Source organism: Solea senegalensis, linkage group LG7 (assembly GCF_019176455.1).
Source record: "Solea senegalensis isolate Sse05_10M linkage group LG7, IFAPA_SoseM_1, whole genome shotgun sequence".
Classification (NCBI taxonomy): Eukaryota; Metazoa; Chordata; class Actinopteri; order Pleuronectiformes; family Soleidae; genus Solea; species Solea senegalensis.
The window spans coordinates 18,059,134-18,085,862 of NC_058027.1; the positions used below are offsets into that span (position 1 = coordinate 18,059,134).

At 43.6% G+C, this 26,729-nt stretch overlaps 1 protein-coding gene across 1 annotated transcript; it reads right to left on the reverse strand.

Annotated features, from left to right (window-relative positions):
- Nucleotides 1–1,058: 1,058 nt before the first annotated feature.
- Nucleotides 1,059–26,721, reverse strand: LOC122772481 (WT1 interacting protein). The gene is made up of 8 exons (XM_044030577.1): nucleotides 24,616–26,721; nucleotides 17,380–17,481; nucleotides 10,631–10,698; nucleotides 7,361–7,423; nucleotides 6,939–7,069; nucleotides 6,229–6,280; nucleotides 5,660–5,728; nucleotides 1,059–2,809 (listed from the first exon to the last, which is right to left on the reverse strand). Exons 1-8 carry the CDS (start codon nucleotides 26,126–26,128, stop codon nucleotides 2,657–2,659), a joined length of 2,151 nt encoding a protein of 716 aa, XP_043886512.1. The 5' UTR covers nucleotides 26,129–26,721; the 3' UTR covers nucleotides 1,059–2,656.
- Between the last annotated feature and the right edge of the window lie 8 nt (nucleotides 26,722–26,729).

A 26,729-nucleotide genomic window follows, 5' to 3' on the forward strand; every position in this document is an offset into this window, starting at 1 on the left:
AACAAAGGAGTTCTTGTTGCTCATAGGTTATTATTCTATTATTTTGCTATTTTTACTGGTCCGGCCCCCTTGAGATCAAAATGTGCTGTATGTGGCCCCTGAACAAAAATGAGTTTGACACCCCTGGTCTAAAGGATCAAAATAAGTTGTGAAAAATCTCCCCTCAGACCTGGTATTCATATTTGTCTCGAGTGATCCGATCATATTCAAGTCTGAATGCTGCCAATTCCACATGGATGTGGTTTTAAAAATGCATGTGGTCACATTCCCGGACGTCTATGAACACAATCCGTCCTCGGTTGACGTCATCTAATCATTTCACAGGATTTTCCGACGCGAGTGGAGCTCCGATTCCTTCAAACCTCTCCTGACTCTCCTCTCTCCTTCTGCATCTCTTGCACACAATACGCACACATACGCAGAGTCTCTCTCTCTCACACACGCACACACACAACTTACACATTTGTACAGTCAGATTCGTTAAAACATATCTTTGTTCTCACAAACAGTCATGACATCAGTGTATTTAAAATACAGGGCACGTGAAGCCTGAGTAAATCTCATGTGGTCACAGGAGACACATCCAGGATGCAAATGAATGCCAGGTGTGAACTCTTGGATCATTCAGGACAGATGTAAATACCAGGTGTGATCCAAAATGTGATGTGTATCTATAGTTAGAACGCTAATTAGTGTGTATGTTTAAGTCATCCTTCCAGATGACATAGCTACGTAGAGTGAAACAAATTTTTATTCACTCGTACTTTGCTTTTACTTATATTTTCAAACTTAGGACATTTACAATAAGTACAATGCTTAAGGTCCAAGCTCAAGCCTGTAATTTGTTAAAGCAATACTTCACTGATTTGCATTTAGCTCTGTATTACTAGAATAGGGGTAGTATTTTTGGAAAAGTGTGCTTCCCAACCTCCGTTTCCCCTGAGTTGAGAAATATCTTTATTATTTTCTTTGTTACGTGCTCACCAGTGACACAGTCCTGTTAGCCTAACTGTTAGCAAAGATGGCGGACACTGTTTACGTTCTGGGAATGAGGTCCCGTCCCCCTACGAGTGGGGGATGGTTAAAGTGGGCAACGCTAATTCCGCACTTTATTAGACCCACTCTTAGAATGTAAACCCTGTCCATCATCTTTGCTAACAGTTATGCTAGTAATACAAAGCTAAATGCAAGTTGGTGAAGTATTCCTTTAAGATGTCTGGGGAAGAACATTCCACATCTGTAGAATATTTATCTACATAATGTCACATACATAATGTCAGTAAAGCTGTTCTCACTGTTCTCCACTCTGCTTTGTTTTTTAAACACATTTTTAGAATAAAATTCAAGCTTCAAATATAAGCACTGAGAACTATTTGACAGTGTATGTTATAGCTGCCCACAGTCAAGAGAGGGAGGGATTATTCTGTGTGAAATGAATGATCTGTTGCCAAATTTGAGAAGTGACCATCACAAGTACTCAAAGTGGAATTAAACGAGTGCAGGCAAATACCATTTGAGCCAAGTCTGCTTTTAAAAAAGCCTGTGGATCTCTGACCCACTGACAGACACGAGGAGGCTTTGTGTCCCGGACAAGAAATGATACGAAAGACCAAAAGTCTTCAAAGACGGCGTGTTTCACCTCTGAACACATCCAGAGCGCAGCAACGACGACAACAACAACAAAAAAGAGACTCTACAACTAGGACCTTATGTGGAAAACATCTGCAAAATATATATTCATATATAAAAGACAATCTATGTGCATCTAAAAAAATTTCTTTTTCTGTCATAATATAATCATTAATTAAGACACTGCTTGTGAATCTCTCAAGGTCTTGTCTAAGATTTCTGAGTGGAATGTCAGTCGGTCCTTGAGCTTGTGCTGCTACGGTGCATCTGTTTTGTTGGGGTGGTGCAAGATTAGGAATGATGAGTCAACAGTCTTCATAGCTCTGTGTCAGGATGCTAGGTGTCCTTTGCATACTCTTTAGCCAGGCTACATGTCAGTGTTAAAGTTAGCTAATAGCTGCACCGGGGAGGGCCCCCCCTTCCCCCCGGCTCTGAAGGCACAGCATACCCATCTCCCTGGTGCCTGTCCTGTCCAGCCGGCAGTGGAATGTAGTGACTCGTTTCCCTGGCCTTTCCCGCCGCAGAGATCGGCAGCACTGGTGAATACACTGCGGTGAACTGCTTCAGTTGGAGCACAGGAATTGGGAAAAGAGGGAAGTGAGGAGAGAGGCCAGTTTGTGCTCTCTCCTCTGAATGCAAAAAAACAAAAACCCTCTCTTTGATGAATGTGCAGAGGTCAGAAGGTGTGACGTCACCAGGGGCCTCTGGATGAGCCGGCGTGTTGGCTTTCAGGGTTAGACACCCGAAGGGACGGGGGGGAGGAGAGGACCACAGATGGAGAAGGAGAAGGACCCTTTTTTCCCAGCCTTGTCATATGACAGCAGGACATGTAGTGGGAGCAGCACTAAGTGTGTTTGCCACGACCTGGCTGTCCAGTTAAGAACAGGAGCAGAAGCTCACATGGCCCACACAGGTGTGTCCCTGGAATTGCTGGAGGGGGCATGAGGGCTTTTTTTTTTTTTGCCCACTAATGCTGTCCCGGATCACCTGGGAGGTAGGGCTTGGTTGCTGCCCACCCTCCTCCCACTCACAGTTCAGTGACATGGAGGGGGTAGTTGGGGGGCGGGTGGGCCGGGACCTGCGACTGCAGTCGGTGGATGTGGCAGCTGTGGCAGAGCAGGTGTCCCTCCAGTGGATAACAGCGGTGGCCCTCCTCGTCGTTCAGCTTGAGACCACAGTCCTTTTAAAAGAGGGACATGAAGACGGAAACGTGAACAGGCCACAGAGACAATCAAACAATCAACAACCAAACCTGCATGTGTGCACGTGTATCATCATTTAAAGGATTAGTTTTCTTTGGACATTATGAAAACAAGTTAAGTCTGACTCGAGGATAAAAAGGCACCTTTAAAGCTATAGGGGGTAACTTTTAAAGTGTAACTAAAGCCCCTCTTCTGCAGCTAACTCTGCCCTGAGGGAGGGAGAGAGTGGAACAGTGAGGGTGATCTGTGCTTCACAAGGTGGAGGGGAGGAGTCTGGGACAACTAGCCCTGTGCTGATTGGACAAGAGGGTGAGAAAACAGTGACGAAAGCATGGACTAAAATAGTCAATGGTAAAATTTGAATGCAGTAGCTGGTGTTTGACCAGAGGGAGGCATTTTAGAGGAAGACTTTTATCCCAACATGTATAATTTCAATACTTTACACTAAACTGTGAAGATTTGAACCTGGATCAACAAAAAACATTACTAGATCACAAATACACTGGTTTTTACTCTTAAAATATGAACAAATATCCGAAACATTGAAACCACTGTGAAATGAGTACACAAAATGCTGATTAAACCGGTCACAAACACACGACCCTCTCTATGTTTCTCAGTATAACAGTGTTTCTGTCTTGTGGCTGTAGCAATATTCCAGCGTGACCCACAGAGTGATGCATTTAACGTTAAGACTGATGGACGCAAGGGAGAAGCATGAAGCGACCAATGCCATTGTGACAGGGAACAGTTCACATACATATTTATAAAGACTTATGAAGATGGATGGTTGGATGCTGAGCAGTTGGGATGCTAATGGGAGAGCATTTTACCAGATCACTAAAGATCCTGAGGATGGCAGAGGTGGATCACTGCCATAAAACACTCACACACAGACGTAGATGATGGAGTCATGGAAGCCCACAGGCAACAAATTCAAGAGTGATCATTTCCTATCAGGTGCTGTCGTGAATCATAACACTGAAGTTTGTATCCAGATTCACAGCAAAGCTCTGATACACGTAACTAAAATGACACTGTGGCATTTTCAGTCATTAAGAATGAAACCAGATTGGCGCAGCAATCCACAATCTTGACTTGTGGATTGTTTGGATTTTCATCCATGTGGAATTTTTTTGAGTACCTCTATTTAATGTCAGTGTCGGTTAGAGGAAAAACAGTATACATATTTCATGCCTTTATGAATGAATGGTAAGGAATTCTCGGCACGTCTGAGGGATGCAGCGACTTGACCACTGCGCTTCCACCATGACTCAGACCCACAGAAACTGCTGAAAATTCATACTGTATGTGAAATAAATTCTCAGGCTACACATGTGAATCTCACTGGATCTCCTGATCAGCAATGTACACTTTCCTCCTCCTCTGGAACAGATGTCCTTTACATTTTAAAACAAGCACATTAAGTTAAAGGCTTTACATCAAGACTAAAACTAACCTTTAAATTCCTTTAATTTGAATTAAATCATGATTACATTCTTTACTTTATGTTGGTATTTCTGCATTGTCAAATAAAATGGACTGATTGATGTGAAATGTTTCTGTTAACCATGTGATGGACCTTCTTCAGGATGATTAATCTCAGGACTTTGCCTTTCCTCTGTCCTGCAGAGGTTGGCTGAATCATTAACCCGCTGCTTACATAACAACATACCATCCACTTCCACGAAGTGGAGGAATGCAAGCCATCCTGAGAATTTCACAGGTGTTATTCCGCCTGTGTTGACAAAAGGGAATCACCCGTTTTCTGAACTCTTGTACTTACAACTCAGAAAAAGATACTCAGAATTGCTGAAGGGTGGCAAGAAATGTCAATCACACATGCGCCGTGTGATGACTGGGATCTCACAAGTCTGGTTTAAGCAACACGTCCCCAGCTGAGTCCAGCGCTCGATGCTGAAATGTGCTTTGTCAGTGAGTCACGGTGTTGTGCTTTAACCTTGAATTGTTATCTGTCTGCATGAGTGTGTTGTGTGTGTCTTTCATTCCACCAGAGAAGTGATTCACCCTCACGAGTACAAAGTCTAGTCCCATCACACCATTTGTAACTATTTCCCACTGTTCACTGTGCTTAAGGGAATGAGTGAATGTGTGTATACAGCACTTAACAAATGTATTAGACAACCACCAAAATAGCAGCAACTGGTAAAAATCAAAATCATCCTTTGTGTTTCGGTAATGCTCTTTAACCGAAATGATATTTTGAATGCTTAAATATAATTATTATTGTTATCCATGAGTTTTCAAATGTACACATTACTATTTCTTCATTAAGATGTCAAATTATAGTTATTTATATTTTGTTTGAGTGGTTGAATGTTAAGCTTGATTCATTTTCTGACTTCTCAGAGAAGCCCAGTGAGCCGGCTCAAATTTGGGTATAAAAAGGTGAATTCAGTTTCTTATTTGCCCTATAAATAACGAAAATATATTTAGTTTTAAACAAGCTTTGGAGAGATTTGGGTTTTCTCATTTTTATGAGAGGTGGTCTAATAAATTTGTCAAGCACTGGATGTCGGACACAACCTTAAGAGTTGAATCATAAGCATGAATCACGAACGTCAAAAGTCAAATTACAAACCTCAAGGCTTTAAAACAGGAGTTTGTTTTGCAACCATGAGACTATATCCATTCCATTTCCATTTCCATTTCACATGTACCATTTATGCATGTCTATATGTGAGCATGTTACACAAAGGGTTCTGGTTCTGACAAGTCTCCAAGAAATCCCCCTTTGTCATTATCAAGTCCACATGGTTGAGCTTTGACAACATGTGTACATGTAGAGTGGCAGAATGCAGACTCACCTCACAGTGGTAACACTCCACATGATAGTCCTTGTCCATAGAAACAACCCGGATGGTTTCCTCAGAGCCCTGGTGACACAAACACAGAGGAAGACCTTTACATTACATCAGTCCAGTGACTCAGTAAAGTGATGGTCCAATAACTGACAGGTCTCAGGTTTGATTCTTGTTTAACATGTTATTTTACATTTTTGTTTTATGTCAAGTTTCATGTCATGGTAAGCTTTCCTGCTGTTGAATCCATTTAGACACTTTACAAATAAGAGATATCACTAAATTGAATGTTTAAAATTGATAAAACTACTACTAATAATGAATAATTAATAAAAATGTGAGTGATCTTGGTGTGAGGCGCGTAATCCTCATTCATACCACCACCAAATGTCTTGACAGTTAACTGAAATTTAACTCTTTTGCTATTTTTTTTAACATTTAGGATTTTGACATTTAATTTTGGTGTCTAGTTCAATACATTGTCGTCTATTTGTTCCACCAGGATGGACTCATGTTTCATCGCTGATGACAGTCTTAAAGTATATGACATGTAGGCATCAAAACATTCTGCTGACCTGTGCTGGAAGAATAGGCTGGTTGCAGGAGGCACACTTGGGAGCGAAAACCCTGTCGTGAAAGAGACAACATAAGACAATTAAAATTTAAGAGATTGTAATTTGTTAAAATTATTATTATTATTATTATAAAATATCACAATACAAGGATTCTGCAATAAGCAATATATCGCAAGACAATCATGTAGCGATACATCACGATTTCGGTCTAACGGAAGACAACAACATTTTAAAATAGATTTCTCTATTTATTCACAACATAGAGAACAAAGTGCATAAAGTCTATGTATTGAACGTGAATGGGGCATCTCTTAGCGAAGCTTCCGCCAAAATTATTCCGCTGTAAACTCCCCCTTCTTCAGCCAGGTAACTTCCACCCACGTTTCCCTCATTCATTTGAACAATTGAGATATCGTTAATTATTAATTAACGATATATCACCAAATCGATATTTTGATCGTTGTGTGAAAATTGTGATACAAACCTAGAACTTAAAGACATTAACATCAGTGTCTGTGTGATGTAAATCACATTGTTATTCTACACGTTTATTTGCCAATTAAAATACTATTACTATACCAGTTCAAACAAAACAATTAAATAACAGCCACTGGAGCAGAAGGGAGCATCCTTCATTTTGTGTCTGTGCAGTTCCAAATCCTGCAGTATCACATTTTAATCAGTGCCGCAAGCGGAGACATTTTCCTTACGTGTGGTAGTCTTTTACACAGTAAATGTTGTTCTCCACGTCCACGGTGAAAGGCACTCCGTCCAGACCCTCTTTGCACACGACGCAGCGGAAACAGCCTGGATGATAGGACCTGCCCAGCGCCTGGAGGATCTGAACACCCACACAGGTGGAAAAACAACAGCAACAGTAAGACTTGAGAGAGAGAGTCACGTAGAATCACCCAATAAGCTACCATCAATCCTTGAATTCCACATTAAAAGATATGTGTCAAGATGAGCTTTGTTTTACACAGTAACTTGCGGTAACTTACACAGGAAAGAAGGAATATTCCAAAATATTATTTCTTTTATCCAGGATAATGCCTCTGCTTGTCCAGTTATATAATAGCAAACACACTCCTATCATGTGGACTCTCTTTCCTCCACGTGATAAAGCTCTTACCATCTCCATGATGAGGTGACCACACACAAAGCACTTCTCCGCCGTCTGCTGGAAACCAGAGTACTGTGGGTGAGACCAAAACACAGGATTCATTATCATGACCAGTAGCACATAAGCTGGCTCGGACTCATGAGTGTGATGCCTGCTTCACCCTCACAATCACCTATAGAGGGTGCTGCTGAGCTCTTTAAATGAACATCAACAGGTTTCCTTTGTCTCTCAGTTGTGTTGTCCCAGCATCATTGACCCACAGAGTCTCACTTAATACATTAATCCGTCCTAAAGTTAACTTCTGCTGACATACAGTTATATTGTTTTCATGGGCGGATTTGTCCGGTTTGGACATTACCACTGTGTTGCGTCTTCACTGGCTGTGAAGTGCCTTCTGTTTTCATTTGATGGCACTTAAAATGGTTACAGCGACACTGACCCGGCTCAATTAAAACTGGTTTACAGCAGGCTTTTGTTCTGCGGCACATTCAAATCAATACGGATTACAATAATACAGAATTAAAAACACAAACCAGAAGAAAGCAAAACATCAAAAACACAAACATAATATGCACACACTACAAAAAAGAGGACTCAAAATAAGCAAGAAATAGCCTTTATATTATAGTTTGAAGTGGACAACACAAGTACTTGCGCTACTGTGGTTACTTTTTTGCAGGAAGTAAGTAGAAGAAATGCAAGAGAAATTGATCGAGTGAAATAGGGCAGTGAGAGTTATTGTTGTGGATTTGAAAATAAAGGATAGATTATTTCTTTTGTTGTGGTAAGTCTGAGCACTGGAGTGTGGAAGAGCAGCGCAGCGATGAGTCCAAGGAGGAAGTTTGCTGCGAATTGTGTATGCTCCGTTACACAGCGTTATATAATGGCTCAGTGATGAAAGAATAATGGTTTTGAAACAGCACAAAGGGAGACATGGTCTGATCTGTTTTATGCATACAGGTTCTAGTCGAGTGTCTTATTAAACTGTAAATATGGTTTAGATAAGTGAGATGTAAATATAAGGTGGGTTTTTTACTATTTTATTTGTATCAAAATGTACCTTCGGTGGTGACATGACATGAGGTTCGGCACCACCTACTGCTTATCTTAAAAAAACTTAAATTTGTTTTATTTTAATTGGAAACCCTAGTCTATGTTACAGGAAACGAACAACCTGCTGATAACGCCTCTTCCTTAAACCTGGACTGCGAGCAGATAATGAAGGTGACCATGTGCAGCACATGTTGACCAGGTGCAGGTGGGAGGTAGCGTGATGGGCAGTCTGGTCCCTGACATCTCCACTTCAGATCTACCATCTGCCGTCAACCCCCCTCCATCACCACCCCTCAGACGCCCTGGGGTGACGGGCCAGACCAACCAAGTCTGAGCCCTAACAGCAACGCGGAGGAAGATTAGTCTCATCTGACCTCGAGCGTCAGTCTATCGCGGAGAGAGAGCCCCTGACTTGACTGTAAATAGCGAAACAGGAATTTCAGGATTTCCCAACAGATCAACGTGTTAAAAAACGAGGGGAAGCTGCCCATAAACAGGAAGCTCTGACAGCAGATTAGGGCATGAGGTTCTTGTTTTGATTATGACGCTGTTATTATAAAACAGTTACAGGAACTTTATTTTGCAAGCTACTTCCCCTCATGTTCACATGTGTGTCACATTTTATTCAAATGCTCTTGATCTATGTAACAACAATCCATACAGTTGCAGAGTATGAAACACTTTTTTTTTCTACGTTTATGTAAAGTTAAAATAATACAAATAATTGGTCTTTATAGCCTTACAATAAGTCATGATTGTGTACTTTAAGCAAGGTCCCTGCTTTAAGGAGGCGGCCAAAGGTATTTTCTTACACTGCCCCTTCAACCTGGAACACTTTACAACAAGATCTGAAGATGTCCAGTTTGATGTCCAGTTTGATTTTCAAGTGTTTGGGAACACTTGAAAAATCTCTGGAAACCTGTTCCTGCTCTTGCATTTTAATGTGATCGTCTTGGCACTTTGATTTTACCGTACTTCTCTATTTCTGTCTGTCCGTAACCAACTGTTGTATGTTTGTCTGAGACAGGTCTCCCTTGAGAATGAGATCTTGTGTCTCAATGAGATTACCTGTATAATTAAAAGTTAAAAAGAAGAAGACGAAGGAGAAGAAAACAGCATGTGAGGCAGTGTTTACATGCTTCCTGGACAGGTGAGGAGTCCTCCATTTGTTACAATCTCACTATTACACGTCCCTTAATTCATACACACCGGACCTTTAAACCTGAGTATGACAATATTCCCGACAGTGATCGTCGTGAGAGCAGGCCCCGCGTCTGCCCTGTTAACCTGGAGCAGATGGACCTGAGAGCTACAGCTGTCCAACACATCTCCTCCCACTCTTAATTGTAAGTGCTGGCAGGCAGCACGTGGGGGTAATTGAACTCCTTTGGGAAATTGGGGTAAATTAGTGTGGATTGGAGGCGTGGTGCTTTGCTTCTAATTGTAGCTGCAATGTCTGTTTCCTCTGGAGGGTTGCAGAATGCAGCGGGAGATCCTAATCTCTTGTTCTCTGCTGCGCCCGCTGCTCATTACCCCTCCACATGGTAATGACAGGGTGCTATCCGCTAATCTCTGGCTACAGAGATTTTCTATTTTGTTTTCCTTGGAAAATTGTGTGTTTCAGAGAGAAGACTGTCAGCAACATCCAGATAAGCAGTTCAGCTCAGCATCAGGAATAACCTGCATCTATACCAACACACATCCTAAAAATGGACTGTGTATCACATGGGCATCCAGGTACACTGGTCATGTGCGTGCCAGTCAGACTCCACCACTGTATAATTTCAGTCTATACGTCATCTCCTTCTACTTCTGGGTCAAAGACCAAAGAGTACATTTTGCTCCATGCACAGAACGCCAAGTCTGACTCCAGTCTGACTAAGTGTATGCACGCAAGAGTAATCGGACTATGAACCGCATTACCCAAGTATGTCATGTAAACATGTTAGTCCGACTAAAATCGTGCTAATCTTAGTCGGACTAACATGTTTACATAACATTAAGAAAACCAAATTATTGGATAGGAAGTGAATGTTGTTTACTCTGAATTTTCAAAAGAAAACAGAGCCAGCAGCATTGTCAAATGTCTGTTTTCCTGGTTTCCAAACACTGGAGTAGTGGCATGCATATCCAGAGTTGAATTTGTTTTTTGTTTTTTTTTTTAATGGGGTGATCTGCTCGTCACGCACCGAAAAACCAATAGCCGCTGATGCAGAGATGACTCACCAGGAAATCCTCCTCGCAGTAGACCTTCCCGTTGACATTGTAGAACGCTTTCCCTCGCAACCTCCTCCCTGGAAAGAAGGACATTCAAGAGTTCAGAGGACGTGCTGTTGCAGAGCTACTTCATGGCCACAAATGTGTGGACAAACACTGTGGCATGTGGTTGGAGATTACATTTTCACACAATGTACAAAACCAGTATCAATAAAAAGAAAGAAGAGCTAAGGACCTTTCCACAGTTCTGTGGACAAGTCTTATCACACTCTCACTACAGAGAATTGTTAATGCCAAGTTGTTGTTTTTGGCAAATTCAGTTGAGTCCAGTGCAAACAGAATGATAAATGGAATTAAGGGCAAACCAAGCTTAATCCACACAAAGTTTGGGACTGCAAACAGAACAGAGGGAAGAAAACCAATAGAAGCTGTTGTGATTTACTCGCTAGAAAATAGTGAGATATTTCACCAGCTATGGGGAGTTGAAACAGTTTAAAGGCAAAGTTTATGTGAAATTTTGACTTTAAAGTTCAGCATTTGTGATTAAAGTCATTTAACTTTCTCTTTAAAGGCAATAGTTTGGAAACTGAAGACTCAACGATCACAAATGTGCATAGTGCTTATACTGTATCACAAAACAAACGAAAAACACGTCTCCTAATTGTTGCTACACTTCTATGCTCTCATGGAGGTTTGTGTTTCTGCACAATAGTAAGTGCTTGTTCTAGAAATCATGGGAAAACGGACATGTGTCGTCATTAAAACAATCAATGTTGGAATACAGGATACTGTATACACCCCTCTCTTATATCTCTCATATGTTACGACTCGGTGCCGAGCAGATGGCTGGCCATACATTCTGCTCATTTAATTACTTGGAGCATTGATCCCAACAGGAATCCATTCACAACCCATACACAATCAATACAGCAGACTGCTTTCCAAACCCTAAAAGCCCCTCCACCGAATCTCTTCCCTATGCTGCCATTGTGCACTGCTCACAGACAGACCAACAATAGTTGAGTGGAAGGAGGATGTCCCAAACTTTGATACATGCACAATCACGAGCAGAGTTTAGACCATTGAAATGTATCAATGTAATGATTATCCAGTAAAACACAATCATTTATCAAGATGTGAGACTTGGTGAAACCTTGGCCACATGAAAGTGGGGTCCAGGCTCAATTCAGGCCTTGTTTCATCACAAACTGAATCAAATCTAAGCGGAACGTTTAGCCGTGAACAGGCTCCTGCAGCCCTCTGCCATGCATCCCTCACAGCATCGCATTTAACAGCAGCCCTGGCAGCGCGACGACGCTTCACCCGATGCAGACGAAGCACAAGGATCTCATAAATCTACTGGATTTGTCAGATTTAATTGTCGTACCCAACTACCATTTTATGGGTGTCCCAGCATGGGAAAGATGTGTGTCCCCACACCATGTCTTTTTAACACTGAAATTTATGTAATCCCTGTATGTCACACACAAACACTCTGTCACAATGCTGGGAGATGGCAATACATTAACACCCGCATAAATGGCTGGAGCGGCTGAGGAATGCTGTCCACACAATAGGTGCGACTTTTAAGAGTTTGAGACTGAGCGGCAATTAGCATTTTGGTAGCATGGAGCAAAGAGAAGGGGGGAACGAGAAAAAAAAAGCAGGACTGAGGAAGGAGCTCCGTGTGATGCAACTCTTAGGAGACACTGTTTTCAAAGCCGCGCGTTTGGAGAGGCCAAACTCGCACGAACAGTGAGACTCTGGTGAACAGTGCAGCAGCAGGGGCTGCGAGGTGTTGCTGTGTGCTCGTCTGTGGCCTCTGCTCTGGAGTTTAGGGTCTGAAAGGTGAGCACAAAGGCCTTGGCGCTGATGACTGTGTGGAGCGCTGCTAGGGGAGCGGGCCGACTGAGCAAACGGGGACATTCTTTCTGCCTGAGGTCACTAGCTGGTCCCATTCAACCCCCTGCACCTCTCCAACACCCGCTTCCCTCACCGAGGAAGGGAGGGGGAGGGCTCCCTGCCTGCCTGCCTGTCTCTCCTCTGGCCTTTTGTCACTGCACAACAAAAATGAACACAATCATTCTTATCACTCTCAGAACAGACTATTTTTCATTTTTTTTTTCAAACATTGAATAAAAGATCAAAAACAGACTGAATGGACGTAAATACGATGGAATAAGATGGTCCATTTTATTAGGTGCACAGATTAATGTTTTGCGCATGAAGAGATGGCCTTCGTCACACTGTTACTGTTGCCTTTCTGTCACTTTAAACCAGTCTGGCCATTCCCTGACCTTTGGCACCAAGAGGGTAATTTGGCCCAGATAACTGCTGCTAACTGGATATTTGACTCTTTTTTCAGACCATTCTCTGAAAACTGTAGTGATATTTGAGCTTGAAAATTCCAGCAGATCAGCAGTTTAACAACCATGCCACATTAAAAGTCACTCACATCACCTCTCAATCCCCGCCCTGACGCTCGGTTTGAAGTCTTCATGACTAAATGCATCGCGTTGCCTAATAAAGTGGTCGGTAAGTCAGCCGTCTCAGTGTGATTTGCAGCGATACACTACGATGACTCTCACCTCTCACTCTACTTGTTCACAGTACCGTGACTAAGGCTTTAAGACCTCGACCTCCGCACATCGTAAGTCTGTCTGTAGCCTCGTGTTTTTCGAGCTTGTCATGGAACTGTGTGTTGGGGTTTTTTTCTGAATAAACTAAACCTGATGTGTAGGAAGACGCTGCCCGATCGAAGAATTTATTTCAATGCATGTACATGCCATGCATTTAGGGATGGTAAACACCACCTGCTGAAATTCAATCAGAACGGGGAAGAAAGGTGATTTAGGTGACTGTGATGTTGGGGTTAGGCTAGTCCGAGTATTTCAGAAACTTAGAACCCTCCATCCCCTCAGTGCAGCCTCCCAACCTACTCACACAAATACACAGAGAGAGAGAGACTAAAGAAGCACCACTGTCTTCTGATGTGTGCTTCTACGATACTGTGGTAAGTTAGGTGATGTATAGGAAATTTCTAACATCTCAATATTTAACAGAGATTGTGATTGCAACCCTTTCTGCTGGTCGTGCAGGAAGTACTGAACGATCCTGTGAATAAATACAAATAAAACAGATTCTAATGATTACGATGAATACGACATCACAGCAGTTTTATGCAGCCGCGCGATGGCGACTCTGCCCACGATGAGGAGGTACTTTATAGTAATGGAAAACCAACCGACCTGTGTAGAGTCAAGCCATGTTGTGCCGAGACTGTGTGGTGGAAGAGCACATGTCAGGGGCAGAGTCAGGCTGCTGCTCAGGGAGCGCTTGATTGCCGTTGGTGGAGAACACGTATTGGGAAGACTGTGAACTCCTACTGAACATCCAGGTTTATTTTTTTAGCAGTTGGATGTGTTTGGTGTTTACAGCCACAGTGGTGCGTCTTTCGCTTTGCCTGCGCAGTCGTTAAGTGAGCGTGACGGGGAAATGTGTCACTCTGTGTCCTGCATGGGAATGTCGCCACAGACACAAAAACAATACATTGCTACACTGAAGGAGAGGGGGGGGGAAACGGTTTGAATGTAGCGGTTTACATTTAAAAGTTACACACTACAGCTTTAAAAAGACTAATTGCAAAGCTACATTATCACCTGTGACACCATCAAATTATTAACTACTATAATGCAATAAGGACTTAAACGTTTCTAACTTTTATGTATTGGAAATGGCATGTAACAGCGATCAAAAATCCAACAATTAAACTTTCAAATTTAGATTTTACGATTGCTTGCTCAGCCCTGGCTTTACTTTCATCCCACCACACAATGTCTGTGCAATGTAAAAAAAAAATGGAGACATTTTGCGTCCGTTTGTGTTTTGTATAAAGTATGCGTGACTGTAAATGCACTTCTCCGTGCATCTGCCGTTTAATGTGAGCCCATTACAGGCTTGCCCCCTCTGATAAGCAGGTCTGGTACACTTTGTGACTGTCTGATTGAGGTCCTCCAGGGAAGGCCGGCTGAAGTGGAGGGGGTAGTTTGCATTCTTGGCCACTGTATGAAAAAAAAGGGTGCAACCATGGGAGTAAGCCAAGAGGAGGGCTCAATTATGCATGGTTAAACAAAGCCCAAGGCTACCAGCGAGCAATGTCTCAGCAAACTCAGCCTCACTTTGGAGCTCCAGACTGCAGGAGGACCCTACTCAGGGGCACTGGAGGATAAAAAAAAAAAAAAGAAAAGAAGAAGAAAAAAACCCAAAACAAACAGGGACATAAGAACACATCCCCTGATAAATCACTGGAGTGTGTTATGACAAGTGCAGCCACATTGAAAGCTTAACTTCTCAGAGGCCTTCGAAACTGTGCTTAAAAGCAAACATTTCCACTCACATGAGGTCAAATGATACATCAGAGTTTACATTACTGATAAACCGTCTTGAGAGGCCAGATTGCCTGTGAAGCCAACAAAAAAAAGAAAGGGACTCAAAGCTCAGCGTGGATCTGTCCTTTTCTATTATTTGCGACAATATCAGTTTGGGAAGTCGACTGCTTTTTTAAAAATCTGGTATATACAGTATGTCAGTCCAAAAACACGCAGAGGTTAATTGGACAATCTAAACTGACCACACCGTAACCACCCCCCGCACCCACCCACCCCGCCTTTGACCCTGTTGCAGCTGGAATTGGCTCCAGCTCCCGGCGAACCCTCATAAAGCTGTCGACAATTAATGAATGAAGGGACAACAACTTTAAGAAAAAGAAGGACTTTTATCTGCGATGGGGAGCTTTGATCTCCGTTGAGGGACTTTGAGCGGTGTGGACGGACTGCACTGATATTGAACGACAAGAGAAAGACTTGAGGTGATGATAGATTTGAGAGAGAGAGAGGGAGAGGAAGAATCCAGAGGGATTAGGGAACAAGGATGAGGATAAAAGAATGAGGATGAGAGTGAAGGAGAACTTTGAAATGCGTTTGGGAGCTTAGGACTGCAATAAAGAAGGATGAGAAGAGGATGAGACTAAGGAGATGAGAAGAACTGTTATAAGAAGGTGATAAAGAACTTTGAACTGTGATTAAATACATCAAGCATTCGGTGTGCAGCCAGCCACAAATTATAAGAAGGAGCTGGATTAACAGTGTTTTTAAAACTCCACGTATGTCTTCTAATTTTGGTGTAAAAGAGGTATAACGGTGTTTAAATCCCACATTGGTATTTCATGATGGAAATGGTTAAAACTGTTTTTAGGCTGCCGAGCATAATCTGGTAATCTCGCAGATCCCATTTTGTAAACATCAGTGTGTTTACTTTTTTTTTTAGATGAAATCTACTTAGACCCTTGAAAACAAAAACACTTTGGATGACACAGATCAAGCACTGAAACACTGTGCATACATTTAACAATGTCAATTAGAACATAATTAAGGCCAAATCATACGTTCTGCATCCACAACACGTATGCAACACTTTGAAGACCCAGAACACAGAAAGTTAAGGAGAGGCCTTTTAGACATCCTGGAAAAAAAAAAGCCTGTTTCACCTTCCAAACAAATCAGAGGCTACTTTTCCACACCGCCCCAAACCCCTCACTCAACTCAAGCAACAGGACACTCAGCATCTGGCCCCACTTTCTTGCCACACAATAAATCAGAAAGTACGTGGCTTTGGTTACATGTAAATTATAGGCGCTCGTTCCAGAGCCTAGGGTGGGTGGAGTGGAGGATCAGTATCCATGCATAGCGCACCTATGAATGGAGTTACCTGGCTAAAAAGCTCTCTCTCCCTATCTTCCTCTGTTTCCCTTAGAAACAGGAGAGGAAGATTGGAGTCCGGTGACAACGACATCCTAACACACACACACACACACACACACACACACAAACACATAGAGCATGGTCTGGATTGGATGAGAATCAGTATTGATTCAGCTGGGGATGTTTCAGTTATCTGGCTTGAGCTAATGCACTTTCACAGGTGCTTCTGACCTGATACAGAAGGAGTGGCTCAGTGGTTAAGACCCTACCTCGTGTACCAAAGACATCATGGTCGCAAGTTCGATTCCACCCCTGGCTAATTGTACTTGATTCCATTGTAAGTCGCTTTGGATAAAAAGCGTCTGCTAAATGACATGTAATGTAATGTAATACAAATATAAATAAAATATGATGTTTATATCAGTGGCAGTGATGCACAATCTATGGAAGCAATGGACAAGTCCCTGTGAGACTAGAAAAGCCCAGAATCAAACAAACCACACAAAATATCCAAATATTTTCGAAGGAATAAACTGTCAATGTAATATTAGTTCAAACCTGACTTTTAAACACATATAAATCCATCTAGACAATATAAAATGTTCCTCTTAAACTCTTAAATGAACTTAAATGCGTCACATTTTTATTTTCTTCAGTATCAAAGTGAGTTAATGTGCTAAAAGCACATTGTAAACATGAAACACTGGGGGCTAATCAAGCATATTTGGAGCATGGGGTCTCACTGAGTGAATGACGTGAAGCAAAACAACAAATTGGGCAAAAAAATAAAACGGATGACCGACGTGCGGCTTTTGTATTTCGCTGAAACTGAAGACGTCAAACAAAGTCCGGCAACTGCGGGTAGTCAACAAGCGTCCGACAGACACAATTCATACAGGACGACAACACTGAAGCTGAAATACAACAAAGATGACCACACATCATTCACCCCTGGTAACTCACAATAAGATGCTTAAAGACAGTCTGTCTCTGACTCACCGCAGGAGCAACAGGTGAAGCAGTTCGTGTGGTACAGGTTCCCCATGGCCTGGCAGGCTTGGCTGGCTCCATACACCCCCTTCCCACATTTGACACAGATACCTGTGAAGACATAAGAGGACAATTATTTGACATTTGCTAATAAATACACTCTGTGTGTAGAAATAGAATAAGTATAAGATTGGAAAAGAGAAAACATCCTGTGGTGACAGAAAATCTGGGAACCATTGAAAGCGCTTCTGCCTTTGTGAGGCTTTTAACTTTGTCAGGTGTACACGATTCTCCGACTGTGGCACAAAGCACTGCAGCGATTTGACTACGCTTAATGCCAAATGTTATTAACTGCAGTATTTGAGACTGTGTGAATATTTAACTAACATGTGCTCCTGAGTGAAGAGACTGTTTGCTACAGTGCGTATGTGCGTCATAAAAATCAAACAATCACCAGACGTGCAGTCCTGGAGACACGCCGGAAAGCTGATAAAACAAAATGAGTCTAGCGAACCCTGTGTGCATTCCTGTAATTATGCGACAGTGAAATCAAATATGTAGCGATGGCATTTGAGCGACAATGAAATACAGAGATGTCAAAGCAAGTGCATCGACAAAGCAGAACATTTCAAACACAAAACATGAGGCAGGAGAAGTAAAAGATGCTCAACTGTGCCTTCAATTGTGAAAGCTAGGAATGTACGATGGCTTTCCAGGACTTGCTGATATTTATGGATGTATGGTGATGTCAGGAAGATCTTTATTTGGGTTTCCTTATAACCTGTATTCTTGTGTTGTAGTCAAGCCCACACGAACAAGAGTGAACTCCAAAAAAGATTTTGAGGGACAAGTTTAACAATTGTTTAAAAAAATATCCTGAATCCTGAGCCATGTCTGAATCCGCAAGAAAATTCTTTCTTGGGCCATAATCGACATCCAGTGAAAACCTTGAATCAAAATCAGCTCTTTACCAATTGACATATAAATAGACACACACACAGCCGAAGACATAACATCCTTGGAGGAGATACAAGGCCAACTAAAACTACAAAGTATGGAAGTATAAGTACTTCACAAAAACATAATTATCCTTAACATTATGAAAACACCATTTAAATAAAAACCCTGCAACATTTAACTAGGTAATTAACCGTGTTGGTCCCATTTCACTGACAGCATCACAAGCAAAAAACGGCACCACTGTAATCAGACACCGATTCAAAAGCTGCTAAAATAACCGGCCGAGGCGGAAAATGATTCATCCTGGTGATTATGGTAAATGGGTCACTGAGAAACCTGATGTGGGATTTTGTCGGGGCTTCATGGTGCCTGCTCCCACCTGTGCACAAATGTTTCCTCGCCCAAGTACAGTGAGTTGTCTGCGGTTGATGACGCCTGACAGGGGAGACTGTGTCATTGGGGATTGGAAATAAACTTTTATCAAGAATCAATGAAAGGCCTTTTACCATTAGACTGCCAGTCCGGAGGGATGTCTGACCTGACCAACTACACGGTGCTGTGACCTCTGATGAAGACACGAGATTGCGGGGCAGAGGCTAAAAAGTATTTGGACGGAGCAGACTAACAACCTCTAACTCTCACGCACAAGACGACCTCCACCGGGGTCACATTCCTGAGGGAGTGCAGGGTCAATGCCTGGGTGGGGTGAGTCCAGGGTCACAGTGACCACAGGACACCAGATCTCGCAACATCCCCAACATGGAGGCTGCACACCTCACACACGGCCTCAGCCCGATCGTTATCTGTACTTTTGTCATTTCTTTTAAAAAGACATAGACGTGCAATTCTGGAAACTGGGAGTTTTCTATGTGATGCAATTGTGAAACTCCTGGGATATCTGAGGCAGTCATTTCTCTTTCATAAATCCTCTGGTACAAACTCTGTAAAAGAACCGGCAGAGGAACAGGGGAACAGGAAAACAACCTAAGGGCGGCGAGTCTCCTCTTTGAACCAGGGGCCTTTATACAACTCAATTAAGCGGGATCAATATCAAATATTTGCATTTTCTGGTGTGACTTAATCTTGTGACTGTGCTTATGCAATAGGTTTCGTTATCTGATCACAATAGGGACTGAATAAGATCTTCATTAGTATGTACTTTTAGCAGACCAGCTGAACAAAGCCGCCAATGATAAATGAATCGTTTTCTGTCACACGTTCATTCTTAGACGTGTGACGGTACAATGTGAATAATTGTCGAATCAGCAAAATCGATGCAGTTAGTCATGTAGACTGAATGCGAATGATGAGCCACTGATGTTCCAACCAAGCATGAGAATGTGGAAGAAAGGGGGATTGAAGTGACTTTGAACATGGCATGGTTGTTGTTGGTCTGAGTTTTTCCAGAAACCGCTGATCAACTGGGATTTTCACACTCAATCATCTCTTCACCTATAAAAATCCCCCCCAAAAAAGGAGGAAATATCAAGTAAGCAGCAGTTCTATGGATTCCATACATGACCAGGCTGGTTTGGACACTATAAAACGGGACCAATAACTCGCAACAATAACTCAAATTCCCACTCGTTATGACCAAGCAACAGAAGACCAAACTGATACTGCCACATTATTAGGTGCCCTATATACAGTACAACACTATACTCTCTAAAACAGTTAATCAATATTTATCAAGTGTATCAACAGTCTCTGATTTCACAAGCACAAACCATTTCATGTTTATGTTTACAAAAGGCAAGACAAGCAAAACCTGAGCCAGAGTGAATTCCCTTTTTTCTTTTTTAAATAAAGGCCCGTGAGCATCGCTCTCCATTATCGCACCAGGTGTTTGTTGCTGTTCTGTTTCCACACTTCCCTTCCTCCCTGGGAATTTTTTCGATGACAGGAATAGACATGAGCGTCTTTTGATGCGGTAATATTGTGTTACTGCTAATTGTAGACGGGTGGAGGAAAATACAGTGCGATACGCATTCCTTCAGTATGAAATGTATATGATTCAGCCTTAAAGACAAGTCCCAGTCTGATTTTGGTGGTATGCCGTTTGTGTATTGATTTGGCCATTTGCAAGTGCTGTTTTTCGGCCACCTGTTGCAACAACACTAAGCACCGTGTGACCTTGACAAAAAAAGCTCTCCACAACTGCTTCAATGCAAATAAACAAAAGTATTTGACGCTTGCATTACAGACATTACATTAGATAATGGACCAGTATCATGACAGCGGTGTTTCTCAAAGTGGAACTTTGGGAGAGGAAGAGCCCAGCACGATTGGGGAACAAGAATGAGAATGAAGGAGAACTTTGACGGCCATAAAGAGACCAATTCTGTTTTTCCAATATACAGTTCGAGCACTAGTTTTTTTTTGCTTTTCCATAGTCACTGGAGGAGTCGTGAGCTCGACGTTCCAACCGGCATTTTTAAACACCGGCAAGAGTGTTACAGCGAGCAAACGTCGGCGAGGTGCAGACCTGTCCCGTGTTTAGTGGCTAATGAGATGATCCAGCTAAATCAACGTCGTGGCAGTTTCACACAGCCGTGTTGTGACGACTCCACCTACGTTTTGGAGGTACTATGAAGTAATGGAAACCGAAACCGAGTCGAGTTGAGTCAAGTAGTGCTAGAACTGGATCATGGTTGGAGAGCTTTGAACTGCAGTAAAGAGGGATTAGAAGAGGATGAGACTAAGGAGATGAGAGGATGAGAAGAACTGTGATAAAAGAACTTCGAACTGTAAACTGTGGAGGGCAGCATTGCATCTCTCTAAGTACAGCCTGTTGGAAATGACTTTTAAAAGAACTGCAGATTAAGAACTTCAAAGAGTGAAAAGAATGGAGGACGACTTCTGTATTTACAGACTCTGGGATCTTGGATGTGTGGAGGGCAGCATTGCACCTCTTAGTGTACAGTCTGCCAGAAATTATTGGAGAAGAAGAAGAGATGGCATGAGTTGTTTTTTAGGCCTAAAATCACCATATCGGTCCATTTGTATTCACTGTTATCATGTGTTATGATAAAAACAGCTGTATAATGACTGGATCCCTCCTTCCTTGTATTTCTAATACAGACTTGGCTCTTTTGCTTTGATTCTTTATCCAACAGTAAAATTAGGACTAATTTATCCAATTTCTTTAATTCACTCCGGGTTGAAACTACACTGGAGTTGTGCTGAGAAGACGCCGGCGTCGCGAGAAAACGACTGAAATCAACAGCAAAGAGACAATAATGTAATGATTTCCACACATGCTCGACGTCTCAAAGAGTCTCATGAGTGAGGATGTGGTTATTATTTTACAAGACAGCAAGAGCATTTCTGAAGTGCTCCCTGTTATTCATTTTAAACAGAATGCTGTCCTGTTTAATAACATGTCCATGTGGCCAGGACAGGAATGCATGTCTGTCCTGGTGTTGCAAGTGAAACAGCATCACTTGATGCACATAGTCTTGTTGCTTTTGAAATTAAACTGTTTTTATCAAAACCAGCCATTTCAAATAAATATATCAAGCTCTGATTGTGCAAAAAAAAACAACAGCCAACATTCTTACAGTCTGTGCTTAATGTGAAATAATGCACTAATGTGAAGGTCAAGGTTCCTGGATTTGATCAGATCAAAAATGGCCACACCGGTTGCTGCTGACAGGTTCTGACGCGTGTAAAAAATTATTCTTCAAAGTTCCAAAATTATAATATTTATTCCTTCCATTCTGTAAACTTAAACAATCCCATTAAATCAAACCGAAACCATTATATGCAGTCAAAAAACTGTATGCTTCTCCTCCTGATTGAGGAACAACCAACACTGCCATTAACCTGCGGTATATCACCTTTGCTTTCTAATTTTCATGTATTGAGTGACCCATTATGACTCAATATCAAACCAGCCTCTGAAGGTATGAGCGGGTTGTGTGAGCACCATCAGTCAAACAATCAGAAGAGTACATTTATAGATAGATTAAATGCAGATTACAGAGTGCCACTTCATGGTTTTTAAAATCCAAAAACATCAAAAACAAAAACATCTGCATGTCTTGAAGAAGTGATTGGAATACTGCAGGTTCAAATTTGCAACCAGCATCAAAGCCAGCTGTGCATAGTCTGAAACAAAGTGGGCTGCAATTTGTGCGTGCGCGTCAAATAGTGGGTGTAGTGCGACACACAGAGCAGGCCAGTGTGCTGCTGTACACAAGTCAGCATGTGTGCGTCAGGCATGTGCATATGACTACTGCCATTATAATTCTGGGCAGGTGATCAGACTTGACCCCCACCAACTATGTCTGGCTCGCCAGCCAAGATCGTGTGCCAAGTGTCTGGTGTTGCCCCCACTCCCCACTGGCTGGTTAATGAAGGGCTTCGCGGGGGAGTCGGGGCAGAATGGTGGTGGAGGTGGAGCGGGGATTGTGGGGGGTGGGCGTCACTCTGCCACTTTAATTCCAGGCCTGTTACTGGACCAGCTGTTGATTCACAGCTTCTTCGCCATCACAACAAACAGAGGCCACACAAGACAAGGGCTGGGCCGGCAGTGCACAGCCGGGCAGTGTAGGACTAGGACTATCCCACCCCAGCCCAAAAAAAAAGCGCGGCGATTAATTTCTCCACTGTTGCTACGGAAACAGAGCAGTCTCTATTGGACCTGGTGTGAGGAGTGTCGGACTGCATTCTTCTGTCTCCCTCTCTCCATTTCCATTTCCACTCTCTTCCTTCTTCCTCTATCACCCCCCCCACACACACACACCTCCTCCTCCCCTACCTCTCCTCTCCCTCCTGTCTTCCATCATCCTCCTCCTCCTCCTCCTCCTCTCACCTGCTTCTCTGGAACAAATCAACAGCTGTCTGAGCCTCACTCTGAGCAAGTGCACTGGCTATAAAACAAGCCACTGTTTTCTGGCTTCAGCCATTTGTCTGGCTGCTAATTCAAAGGTAGACAGCGACTTCCTCAGCACTTAACTGCTGCCGAGGCAAACATATTCCGTCTCAAACTCCCTCATCAAAGAAACACACCACAAAGTTCAGTTCTTGGCAACGCGACGTCTTTTAAACAAAAGAGGAAGACGAAAACCTCTGCCAGCAAATGTTTTCATTTTAAAACGCCTTTCTGTTGCCATAAAAGAGCAACCATTTTCAGTTCGGATGGACCCCAGTGTGGGATTCACATCCCCTACTGTAACTCTCAAATTGCACTTGACCACAGTCTTTACTCCATGCTCCAGAGGATAAATGCATTTTCCACAAACCCAGACCACACGGTTCTGGGTGTCTGCCCTGCAAGAACAGAGGACTCCATTCAGCGAGGTGCAGCACTGAGCAAATTTTACCTCTGCCAAGACAGAAATTAGTGCTGCCCTGCAAAAGCCACTCTTATCTGCCAAAGAGGGAGCGCTTGTGGTCATGTAGCATTTGCATGTAGCATACAGAGCCTGCAGAGGCAACACAACAAAAAAACACTCAAACGAATTTTTTTGTTGTGATTTTCAGTATTGTAACATGGAAAATGATGCATGATATTTAGATACCACAGAAAATAAATCAAAGTCAGTCAGTTACAATACAACAATATCGGGAAATGCTCCCTATATTAGTAGGGTTGGGCAATAATTCATTAACAGTAAATATTGCAAGTTTTTCTTCAATGTCAATGTGAGACAGAACATAATTTTTGTTCTTTTCTAAATGTTGTCAAAAGTTACCGTTTAAGTATCTGTTGTTTTTTGTCTTCAAATGTCAGGAGCAAAATTATTATAGTTTTATTGTATTTTATTTATTATTTCAACACTAGTTTGAGGCGGTTTTGTAAAAATCCACAGGTTTGTTTGTTTGTTTTTTTCTGTGGAGGAGACACTGCAGGGGTTTGATGTGTTTAGAAACACTGTGGGGATGGAGTCAGGACCAGACCATCAGCCAGCACCTTACCCCTCGGGCACATGTGATGAAAACTAAGCCAGGCAGACTTTTCAGTGAACCTTTGGGCTTTTTCCTTGTTTACATGTTGCTAGGGCTGCTTTTCATACCACTTCATACCTATAATTGTCATGATAGTTAAAGTTCTTGGGTGAAAAGTTGAGTAAGCTACTGAATATGATGACATGTATTATACCTGACTGTGTTTCTGCAATGCCTAAATATCATATATGTCTAGATAGAAGATCCCACACTGTATTGTTGTTGAATTGTTGCCCTTCCCTGCATGTTGCATATGTTTTGATGTCTTGTGTAACATCAAATATTGAAAGGTTTCCCTGAAACTGAATCAATCCTGTAATCATTATTACATACCAAAGTATTCCTTTTTCATGTGCATCTCTAACTCCTTCTCCAGCTCCAGGGTGAGCGCCTCCAGCCGCCTCTCCGCCTGGCTCGGCCCACTCTCCCGGCTGGGAGTCACCTGGTAGGGCAACTTAAACCTATGGCCCGAGGAAGTCGGTTTTGAGGACACGCCATAACTAAATGATGGTGATGAACCCGCAGTCATCTCAACACTCCCTCCAGTCTGCGGGGACTGATGCTGCTGATGCTGGGGCTCGGGCACCGCCGACAGCACCTGCAGGTGGATGCGAGTCTGGATCCCGTTGGAGTCTCCAAACTCCTGTAGTAGCGTGTCCTCGTGTAAACTGCTCCCCAGCATGGAGGACCTGGGTGAGGGCAGCTGCAGTTCGGGGTACGTGCTCATTGACCCCCTGGAGCTGCGGGAGCTTCTGGAGCTGTGGCTGGAGATGCTGGAGCGGGGACTGACCACGCAGTTCGCGGTGGTCCCCGGTCTTGCGCTCCCGTCCTGGCTGCAGATGCTCGAGCGGGGGCTCGCCAGCGGCGCTGCGTGTAAAATCGCACCCTCCATATCGTGGTTGACTACGGGCCCGTACCGTGAGTCGGAGTAGCTGGACCTGGGGCTGGTGGTGAAGGAGTACTGGCTGGCCGTGCTGGACCTGGGGCTGGCGTGCCTCTGGTCGTAGCCCATGCTGATCCCGCTGGTGCGGTTGCTGCTGGGTTTGCTGCAGCAGTCGCAGCTGTTGAGGCTGGCCCGCGGACTGGAGTGCTTACTCGTGTCGCTGGCGGTGCTTGCATAACTGGATCTGGGGCTGAGGGCACTGCTGCCCTCACAGTGGACCAAACTAGACCTGGGACTGGTGTACCTGTCCTGACCCGGCACCACCAGACTGGTCCGCGGGCTGCTGATGCTCGACCTCGGACTGGCATGCTTGCTCTGCTCCTGGGAGGACAGAGAAGATGCCAGGCTGGACCGAGGACTGGTGGCGTTGTACCTGCCGTCGTGGCTGCTCGTGATGCACACGCTGTTGCACCTGTTGCCGGGTAGAGCCGCCGGTTTATGGAGCGGCACGCCGTCGAAGGCGGAGCCGGTGCTGTACCTGTGGCCCTGCGCCTCCAGAGAGAACCTGCGGTGTCTCTCCTGTGACGGGCCCGTGTAGCACGGCAGAGCCACCTCGGACTTAGTGCAGCAGCTCTCCTCCCCGTAAACAGCGTCTCTTTGCGGGGTGCAGAAGTCCACGGGGACGGCCCGGTTGCAGTTCACGGGGCGCACTGGAGCCGCGTTGTACACTTTGTTTCCAGACGTGAAATTCTCCACTGTGTGATGCTGCTGGTGAAGCACAGAGGTGCCATTCATTGGCGTACTTTTATGCTCCGCCACCGCCGGAGCCGAAAAGTCTAAATCGGGGCTAATCACCAAGTCTCTCCTCGAGTTGTACATCCCGTCATTGTAGGCTTCGTACAGGGAAAGGTCCTCCATCAGTTTGCTGGCACGGAGTCCCAGTTCCTCCTGGTAGTGCTCCATGTTGTGCAGAAACAAGTTGAGATAGTGTAGCTCCGCTCCGCCAGCCAAACTAGCGAGCAGCGCCGCGGAGCACTAATTGCGTTTCACATGGAAATCAAAACAAAACGCTGCGCTACAGCCGACGCTCATTTACACAAAACCCACCGCGGACCCGCAAACCTCCACCGAGTGCCGCATCGTCTTTCCTCCTCGCTTTGCGCGCTCCGCCGAAAGAGAGAGAAAAAAACAAACTCTTTCTCACAGTTTCAGCCGACGGGGATACGTTTGTCAACTTCAGTTTTTGTTAAGTTGAAAGGTCTTTACAGTCAATGGCGCGCTGCGCGGAGGAATTTCCCCGTGTTGGATTTTCATCTAGATCTGTGTTGCTGCCTCTTTGCCGCGGATTAAAGTAGCCTGGATGATCGAGCACGCAGTAAATACCAGTTTTGTGCAATTCCGAGCACACCAAGCGAGCAATAATGTCAAATAAACGCCGTCTCACGCCGGGGACTCGTTCGCGTAAAGAGGAATGCGGGGATGTAGACAGGATGCGCTGCGCCTCTCTGGAATGTGGTTAATGCTGCAGAGAAACAATGATTGCGACCAACTCAGCAAGGGGCTG